Source organism: Quercus robur, chromosome 8 (genome assembly GCF_932294415.1).
Source record: "Quercus robur chromosome 8, dhQueRobu3.1, whole genome shotgun sequence".
In the NCBI taxonomy this organism is placed as follows: domain Eukaryota; kingdom Viridiplantae; phylum Streptophyta; class Magnoliopsida; order Fagales; family Fagaceae; genus Quercus; species Quercus robur.
Window position 1 is genome coordinate 20,038,387 of NC_065541.1, and position 10,924 is coordinate 20,049,310.

The 10,924-nt window shown below is 33.3% G+C and overlaps 1 protein-coding gene across 1 annotated transcript; it reads right to left on the minus strand.

Annotated features, from left to right (window-relative positions):
- Positions 1-6,521: 6,521 nt before the first annotated feature.
- LOC126694934 (uncharacterized) lies at positions 6,522-7,239 on the minus strand. Its single transcript, XM_050391489.1, has one exon. It carries the CDS (start codon positions 7,200-7,202, stop codon positions 6,714-6,716), a length of 489 nt encoding a protein of 162 aa, XP_050247446.1. The 5' UTR covers positions 7,203-7,239; the 3' UTR covers positions 6,522-6,713.
- Between the last annotated feature and the right edge of the window lie 3,685 nt (positions 7,240-10,924).

The window sequence follows — 10,924 nt, forward strand, 5'->3', positions numbered from 1 at the left end:
ATCTTAAAAAAATCAATCAACCCATAGACTCCATATTTCTTCATCAAATATTTAATAAAAAATGAAGCAATGGAACTAAAAGAGAATGATAAATCAATCTTTAAGAAATCAATCAACCCATAGAGAAGAGAACGGAACTAAAAAAGAATGATAAATCAGTCTTAAAAAAATCAATCAAGCCATAGAGAAGAGAACTTTAGAGAGAGATGCCTATATTGTGATTAGTTGAGAATGCCAAACCACAGAACAGCAAAAAGTTTTATCTGATCCTCTACTTCTCTTTCTCAACTTCCAAGAAACCCATACCCACCCACAATCTCCACCAACAATCTCAACTTCCAAGAAAAGCACATAACCCACGGCCATTCTTTAAACCACTCAATCCTCTACCCCTACAAACCTATAGCCCTCTGTCTTTGAGCATTATCTCCCTAAATATGTATGGATTGCAATGGCACCACACATGTACTCAGCTAAGTTTATCTCTTTGTCAGAGTCTACCAGAAGAAGAACATATTTCTTTCACTTTTGCTTGCCAAACTTGCTTTTCTGTCCCACGCAAAAACGTTTGGCGAACTATATAAGCCCAAATAAAAGATGTGGCAGTGGGTTATGTGCTTTTCTTTTAAAAATTTATATTAAACCATATAAGCCCAAATAAAACAATAATAAGATACAGAGAAAACAAATAGTAAGATGAAAGCTTTTCTTTTAAGGCCATATAAGCCCAAATAAAACAATGATAAGATAAAGATAAAGTAGTAGAGTGTAGACAAAGGCATGAGATGAAACGGTGAGTCTTGGGCAGTGATTGACGAAACCAAAAATTCATTGTAGAGGCATTCATGCTTTCTATATAGTTAGTAGACAAAAAGTGTAGCATAATATAATTGGAACTAATGGAAGATGTCCTCATATGTCTTCAAGTAATGCCAAAAGTAAATCCCCTAAAAACTACCAATAAGAAATCTGCACAAATATAAAAACAATACTACATTAAAATCGTAAAGTAAAAACATTAACTATGTTATAAAAAACATTTCTAATAATGCATTAAAAGTAACCATACCAATGAATTAAAATCACAACTCCTAATGTATAAGTTGTAGAAAGCAAATATAGATTTTTAAGTGTAATATAATACAATTAGTTTCAAATAGTGCATCAAAAAAAGTAGTCACACCATGTAGTGTGGGTTAATTGCTAAAATAAAGTACTTACCAATAAGTGTTTTAACTTGAAAATAAACCACCCCCATAGGTAAGAGCGTCATCATAGCCCTTGCTCCTCAAAAAGTTAAGAATATTCTTTTAGACCTCTTCTTGCTTAGCTCGTGCCTCTTGATCCCTTGCTCGCTCCTCTTGGTCCCTAGCTCTTGCCTCTTTGAGCTCAGTTATCTCATTTTCTAGCTATTAGATATACTCCATCGAGGAATTAAATGAGGCGGTGGTTACTAGAGAAGAGGAAGGTCTCATGCCAAGTCCTTTTACAATATCGAACGTCTTCTTAAAAACCAAGTTTGAGATCTCCTCTTGTGTAAGGGGAATTGCATTAGGATCTTGACAATGATCCTCTTGCACTTTGAAAATATTTTCCTATCATTTGAATGAGAGAAATAAAGAAACAATCACAACATTAATACTACATATGTTATAGCTTTACAAACATGATAGGGATGGAATAATACACATACATATGTCGCTTCATCCTCATAGTGTATCCACATATTTGTATTTGGATTGAAATGAACATCTTTGAAGATTTGTGCCAATTCAGGAACTTAACCGTCATTATTATTTGTCTGATTAATTACATTTGAGTGTTAGATAGATATAGTTAATTAATCACAACATGTAATATAGTTTAAGAAAATGAAAAAACACGCACCTTCTCATCAACTCTAACAGCAAGTGCCTTTGTCCCACATCTATATTTGCCTGAAGTTTTCTTCCTATTTTCAAAGTTCTTTCTTGATTTTTTCTAATAAACAATATTCAAGATATTTATTAGATCATGAATAAAATAGTATACATTTACTTCATCTAAGTATTAATCTAATTAGTTGACAACATAATATAGTAAACATTGGATAATAATAATATACGCATAAATAATTTACTAGTCATTCCTTATTGGTCCATCTCTCATCAATGAGTTCAGTCCACTTCTCAAGTGTGGCATTCTTTTGCGGGTGGCTTCTTGCATAGTCAGCACCATGAGATTGTACGAGCTTTTTATAAGCCTAATGCAACTTATTGGAGCTACAACTCAATAATCTTCCACATTTTGTATTTATTGTTTTTGTTACCAAGTTGGAATCTCCTTATAGCTTAAACTGATCCTGTAAAATGAAGTGTATATGTATTATAAAAATATTTTCATATGAATTTAATATGCTTAGTGACAACAAAGACGAGTTAGACGTTATCAATGTAAATTTACTGTGATATTTTGAAGCACCATATCTCTAGTAGTAGAATCAACACTTTTCCAATTTTTCACATTGTAAATGGGCAAATTACTTCGCACTTGTACGCCAATTTGATTGACAAGCTTGCACGCATTCTTCCCAAGAGGAGCATCATACTCTGTAGCTATACATACTGGCAGCTTACCACTTTTTTCAACAAGTGCTCGTACTACTATACCACGTGTTGTTCCACGGGTATCTTTGCTAGTAGATCCTATTTAAACATTATTAATGTTAAAAAATTATACATTCCATGTACATAGCTAAATTAAGTGAAGTATAATCACAATAGTAAAAACAGGGTGTAGTTGTAATTATGTTCTATATAATTACCAGTCGTGTTAGTTAATGCGCTGGTAGTCTGTGCTTCCGCATTAGAAGAACTTTGGACATGAGGATTTGCTTTAAGAGGTGTTTCCGTAGATTGGACCACCGGGATAGATGCCTCACCTCGCGAGCATGTAAGTCGTCTTAGTGCCGTTTGTAACTAACAAACATACTTATAATGGAACAACAAAGTCATTACAAATAATGGAATAACAAAGTTATTATCATCTATTGTACCCTATGGATTACAGAATTATATGACTCATCATCATTGTCATCGTCACCAATAGGTGGTATATAATCATCATCTACCACAACACTAGCTCTACTTCTTTTCCCTTTTGCACAATTGGACAGAGCAGAATCCTTTAAAGAAGTTGAGATGTGCTTCAATCCCAAAGCATCAATTCTCTCTTGGTTTTGCCTCATTATATCCAATCTTGCCATCTCATACCTCAGTATATCATGAGTGTATTTGGCTTTTTTGGGCATTTTTTGAAACTATGTATTCACATGAAAGATAAGTACAATTGCTACTAACTTAACATCATAGTCCACACCATTATCCATATCAAGCAATTCACAAGTGCAAAATTTGAACACAATTGCTACTAATTCAACACAACAAATGACTACATCAATATCCATATCAAGTTCAAGATAAGTACAAAACATCTCAATAACAATTACTACTATCTTTACATATCATAGTCCACACTATTATCCATATCAAGCAATTCACAAATGCTAAATTTGAACACAATTGCCACTAACTTAACACAACAAATGATCACATCAATATCCATATCAAGTTCAAGATAAGAACAAAACAATGTAGATGCATGCTGTTAGGTCAAACCACATTAGTAATGTGTTCTCATTTTCTCTTGCTTCCACACTTTTTTTAATCCACAATATACATCATTATTTTTTATTTGTTAGATTTTAACATGGGATAAGAGCTACTTTTTTGTGGCCTTCAATAGGGTTCAAACAATCTATTATCAACCATCCTTTGACTCAATAACCGTTGACGATCGTTCAACCTAGCATTGCTGCCTTCATTGGGATTAGACCCAATCAACCACCATCCAAGCATTTTCACAACACTTTCTCTTAGATTGTAGCCCCAAAACCTCCATTTTTGTAAACCCTTGATAGATTTCTAAAAAATCTGTTGATAGCCAATTGAAAAACCCAAAATAGTTGGACACATTGCCCAAAGTGATGAACACATCCCTTCTTGTCTAATGCATCAAGCACAACTTTACTTATACGTTGGCATTCGCAGCACATGGCACACATGCCTAGCCACCGCATCTACCATGTTATCTATGGTTGTCCATGATGTCGTGGAAGCCTGAAGAAAGCACACACGATACTCTCTTGATGGAATAGAAACTAAACTATTAGCTTCTGGTAGTAAACCTCGAATCCACGAGGGGTTTCCCTGAATCCACAGGGAGATAGACTAAAATCCACTAGAGAAATAATTTAACAAAAGTTTGTGTTTATTAATAATAGCCCATTTTGCTTCTGATGACTACAAAACAAATAAATACTGAGGAAAATGTCTAAAAGGCTAATTCGCACTAATTATGCGATTAGGTGAAAGAATACAGAAATTTACCAAAAATGGAAAAATTGAGTTAAATGTAGAATAATAAACTACTGACCTTAAAGACTGTCTTAAAATAAGCAGGACCTTATTCAGACTTTTGAGTAAAAAGTTATTAAGGAAGTAGAAATTACTATAAACGGCAAAATTGCAGTTTTTGGGGCCTAAATGAAGGAATTCGCCATTTTCAGGGGTACCACATAGCGAGGCAATGACTATTGCTTAGGAGACCGTTTTACTTTAGCTTGCCAAATTTCATGAAGGTCTATTCTACATAAGTCCACTTGTTAACTCTAAAGCATGACACCTCAATAGGATGCCATCTATTGAGGTGTCAACCTTAACATTTTGCCACATGTGTAGAGTGTGTCTTATTATTAAGGAAAAGTCAAGAGATACAGATAATTTCCTGGAAATTTTCACACCCAATCATCTTTTTTGGGTTTGTGGTGGATTCAAAAAGAGTGAGTGTATAGAATTTTTCGATGTCACTAATAAAGCTCTATTAGAAATTACCATCGCTACAATCATCCATATTTTTGTAAGTTGTAATCACTTAGCTGCATAGAAATGATTAGGTATATATAACTTTACTGTGGAAGCAGGGGCAGAGCTACTTAGCTCCTTGGACGGGCCCCAAATTTTTTTTTTTTTTTTTTGAGAGTTTCAACCTATGGCGTCTGCTCCTGATAATAGCTCTTTATCATCAGACCAAGACACCAATCAGTTTTTGGTGTAAGCGGGGATTGAACCCCAGATCTCTTATACAACCATCAGAGACTTTACCAGTTGAGCTAACTGGAACCCACCAAAATTTTTAAATTTTCCCTTAGAGTATATAAAAAAAATACATGGGCCCTTCCAAGAATTAAATCCCCCCCCCCCCCCCCCCCCAATTATTTTCAACAACCAGTTCAATACAACTTCAAATAAAACAAAAATATTTGTCCACATTCAGCCCAGCTGGCTAGCCCAAAATCCTTAATCATACAAAATTCTTCTTTTCTAAACGCACTTCCAGTCCAGCTCAACCCCAAATCTGAAGTCCCTAATCCTAATCAAACAAAACAAATTCTTTAGTCATCACCTCACACTTTTGCCTAAATTCCTAGTCTTCACGCAATCACGCCTTTGCGCTCTGCTTGACGGCCTCAGTTCATGCTGCTTGAATTCCCAGTCCTCATGTCATGCGATCACGCCTCTCCAGCTCGCCATGACGCTGTAGCTCCACTAGCCGCTGACCTGACCTAGCCTTCATCGCTTAACCTCAAATCCTAAAGCCCTCACCTCAATTCCTCAAGGTATCTCATTCAGTCATTCTCATCTTAGTTCTCTCTCTTTTTCTCTAGAATTGAACTAAATACTAAATAGCATTATAGAAATATCAAGTATGTGTATGTGATATTTTTTGCCAGTAAAGCAATTTATATTTATTTGATTTTATCTTTTTGTGTTTATTGTTATTGGATTCTTTATTCTTGACCCACTGACTCTATGACTTAGCTTTTTTGGCTTTTGTGTTGTTTGTCTCTTGAGTGGGTCCGGGTGGGGTGAGGGCCATGAGACTATGTAAGAATGAATTTTATATGATAATTTATTATATCTCTCTTCCAAGTTAGTTTATCATTTTTTGAATTGAAATTAGGTGCCAAATAATGAGCAAATGACAAACAATTAATGCATTTTTTAAGAAAAAGTTATATGTCATTCAAAACTTAGGTGATTTGTGGAAACAATTGTTGATACTTCAATGTCTGATGAGCGTCTCTCCAAATGTTCAAGAATTCAATCTAAAGGGATAGACCAGAATCCAGGATCATGTAAATAAATATATGAATTCCCTATCAACGAACAAGATGAAATTCAACCTGCTTATCTCATAACAGGTTCATATCAACCTAAAAACATAGAGTATCCATACAAATGACCGAAAAATTATCGTCGTAGTTTTAATTTTCGTGGTTTGAATCACATGAAAATTGGTTGAATTATATTTTAGTATATCTCTACTGCAATCTGACCCTCAAGTAATTATTCCTGGCTACGCCCATGTGCAAAAGGAAAGCGGGTTGTTTGGAGGTGCTAATTTTTACACACAAAGAAAAAGAGAATAAAAAATAGGAGACTTACTTTTCTTCTTTTTGGTAATTACAAAGAAAAAGTGTAGGACAGAACTCTCAATATCCAATCCCTTTATCGTTGCTATTTTGGTAACAATATGAAATAGATTTGCAGCCATATATACTTGATGATACCCGGACTAATTAACCAAACAAAGAACTACAAAAACAAAAAATGTTAATTAGCCACAGACATGTTCGAGAGTCGACTTGGTGTTGGCCTGAAATTAAACCACCGGAGGCTCAACCTGCGTGGTGGTGGTGTCAATGCTCTCCTCAATACCTCTTTTCTTGCACTACGCTTCTTCAATGTCTCCGCATGAGGCACTGCATAGCCGTGACGGGTACACTTGACCGCCCCCGGATGGTTCGAGCAAGTGCAAACCGGCCAAGGCCTAGGAGATGATGATACGGCATAATTGTTATTCTTTCGTAGTCCACGATGTCCTTCCATGGCGTCTCTATTGAGTGATGACCTCCCAGCTGGTACTTGTAGCCTTTGTGCAGCTTGTGATTTGTGAGGAATCCTTTGCATATTGTAGAAGTAATCAACTAATAAGAATAGAGTTTTATTTTTGAGTGTGGGCTGCTGCTGGGTTGAGATGAAAATTGGTTGAGACTCTTGAGATTCTTCAGATATGGAGTGGGTGAGTGGTGGCATATACATTTTAAAGAGTTGAATGATGCAAATGAATAATGAGAGAATTGACTTAGAGAGAGAGAGAGAGAGAGAGGTTAGTGGAAGACTTTGTCTGAGTGTTCAGACTTCAGAAAGGTTGGGCCGACGTGGAGTGTTTGACCAATTCTAGACTTGGAATGTGGAAAGATACTACCTAGCACCGGCCACTAACACTGTTTCCACTTTCCAGGCCCTTTGAAGTTTGAATGGTTGCCGCATTTCCTGACTTGGTCTCCACATAACCCCATGTTTGGTTTATTGCCAACAAATATCTCCACTTTTGGTTGCACGTGCCAGGCTCGTGCTGACCTTTTAGGGAGAAACTAAAATAGATTGTTTTTATGGGAAAAATATGAAGTCATGTAATTAAATTTAAAATAGTTATTTATTATGACAATTTTTTAGAACCTATTTACTAAATGTAATATCTATTCACTGAAATTTTTTACTAAGAATGATAATCAATGTCATCATCTTTTCACAATATTTCAATTTTTGCAATGAATGATGATATATTCTACAATTAAGTACTTGCAACCATTTACAATGAAGATTATGTAATTCATACTTCCTTCTTTATCATCTTGTTTTATGACTCTAACTACAATGTTTAGCTTATTTTTAATGAATACCCTTTTAAGCAGGAAAAGAAATTAAAAAAGAATAAGATAACAAAAGACATCTGTCATCGAAGTTTCCATTATATAATATTATAAGTCTAGAAGATTTAAACCTAATAAATTAGTGTTCTCTAAGTAACAAAGAGAACACCATATATCACCATTCTAACTTTCCAAACATAAACCATGGCTTTTGAGTGGAGTTGTGTTGTGCTTTTATGTAAGAACCCATTTCCCTCTCATTTGTGTGTGTGTGTTTGTTTCTCAAAAAAAAAAAAAAAAAAACCATTTCCAAACATAACTACCCGTCTACCACATAAAATTCAAAATAAAAGAAAAAAATTTTTGGGACATTAAAATTTTGCCGGAGTATTTTAGACATTGCAGAATGGAATATTTTAAAAATTATAAGATTTTGTTAAGGTTTAACTAAGAGAGTAACGATACGGGTATATGCTCATTTACAAAATAAATAGGAGGAAATAATTCAACTTTAGTTTAGGGGGAAATGAACTACTCCAAATATAAAGGGGGAAAGTGATTCTTCGTCAATTTTGTGTGTAAAACAATGTGTTTTTTTTTTTTTTTTTTTAATAACTTGAAACAATGTGTTATAAAAAAAAGTCAACCTAAAAAATTTGTGCATAAAATAATGAATTTTGGCTCAACAAATTGACTAAACCAAAAAAAAAAAAAAAAAAAGGTTTAGGAATACAACAAAATGTCCCGATATTTTTACAATACCTTTCTATTTAACTATGGTGGGTCCTGATCTGATATTTTATTATTTTATTTTAGAGTAATGCTATATCCACAACATTTTTAGAAGAAATCCTAAATAGTAAATTATTATTCATTTTAAATTGGGCTAACCACTTTAAACCATGCATTTAAAACAAAAAAAAAAAACAAAAAAAAACAAAAAAAAAAACAAAAACAAAAACAAAAAAACAAAACAAAACAAACAAACAAATAGACAAAAAGTCAATTGAAGAAAATTGTACTTAAAACAGTGAATTTTGGCCCACCAAATTTTACCAAAACCAAAAAAGAAGCCTAGGAGCACACAAAAAAATGTCACAACATTTTCACAATACTTTTTATTTCCAGCTGTGGTAGGTCCCGATTTGATATTTTATTATTTTATTTTTGACGTCCACAACATTTTTACAACAAATCTCAAGAGATAAATTATTATTGATTTCAAAATTGTGCATTAAAAAAAAAAGAACAAAAAGGCAACACAAGGAAATTGTGCATGAAATCGTGAAAATTGATTTGTTGTATCAATTATTTTTAGGGTCATATTTCCTATATAATTGGCTAATTCTTTGATAAAATGCACTTTATTTGTAATTGGGTAGATCTAAGTTAGGTTTAATGTATCAAGAAGTATGTTGTTCAAACATATCAAGTGATATCATTAAATACATGAAGTTTGATCCAAGTAATAAGTGAAGAAAAACTGTTTCATTAAAGCTCGAAACTAGCTGCTATCAAGGATTAATGGAGAAGCTCAACACAAGCTCGATTTGTCGAGAACTACGAATTAGAAATTCTCAAATATGAATTTCGACCCATGGTGACTTGAATGATTATAGGGTTTCTCTCTCTACAACCCTTGTCATATATGAGGCTTATTTTAAAAGTCATTAAGTACAAAACCAGAGACCTATAACTCATATACTTTGTGTGAAGCTACTACTTTTGTACACTTTAGGATTTTGTAACCAAGTGCTTCCTGATCTTCATCATTTATGAAGTGAAGAACTTTGCAGCCAAGAATAATCAATCAAGTTGTTAGAGTTAGTCACGTACTAGGATCTGTGCAAAGGAGTTGGTCACAGATTGGAGATTTGTGCAAAGTAAAGAAGTTTGCTACAAGATCAAGTTCAATTGGGTATTGAAATGAAGGTTAAACTATAGGTTACTATTTTGGGATAAGCCAAGGTAGTGGTAAAATTCCTCATACTTGTAACCGCTTGATTATTGATTAGTGGATTCTTGAGAGTGGTGACCTTAAATTCACTTGATAGAGTTTTTGCCTTGCAAGAGGTTTTCTCCATTCGTCAACAAATCACCGAGTTATTTATTTTCCACTGCATATTAGTTATTTAGTGATTTGTTGGTGCCTCCATGATTTGCATGTAATTTGACCTAATTAATTAACTTGAGTAATTGAATTAATTAACCGGGATAAATCTATTTTAACCTAACAATCATGTAGAATACCTTGGGCATGCCGTTTACATGAATGCCAAATTTGCAACAAAGAAATTCTAAAAATAATTTATTAATAGAAGAAAAGGAGAAAATAAGAAGAGCTCATGTCTATAAAGTACATATGATTCCTACCCGTAGAATGGTTATACCAAAGAACTCAAAGGGATTGTTTGAGATAGAATTTTACTCTAACCTAATCTAAGTTTATATATATGTGAAGCTCTTTCCTAGAAATTTAAACCTTGGCCCTTACTCTCCATACCTCACAAATATTTATATTTGTGGAGTGACTATCGCACTAAAGGTGCATGGTGGTCCTTTGAATTCCTTAGTATAACTATTCTACAAATAAGAAATATGTACTTTTTAAACTTTGTAGTGCACATTTTTTGTGATGTCCTTTGTACATTACTTGAACCACCTCTCCTTTCCTCACTATTTATCTATCTATCTCAAAAAGAAAAAAAGAAAAAAAAAATTAAATCATCTTTGCTCCCAATGAAAATTGTTCCTTTATCTCATTTAATCAAAACATTGATCTAATCTAAAAAAGACCGATAATCAAGAATTTTAGACCCGAACCGTTCATTGAACAGCAAAAGGAAGGTTCAAGGTTTTTAAAGTCGAACCGAGATTGAACCGGGGTTGAACTGTGATGACGTCATAATTAATTTAATAATTATTTAAATATAAATAAATATATTAAATTAGTATAAATAGAAAAATTAACTATAATAGTTCAAAAAAATATAGAGATTTATCTTTCAAATGTTTTTATTTTATATATATATATATATATATATATATATATCATAACTTTCATAAAGAAAATAAGAAATATTAAATTTAAGCAAACATAAATAATTT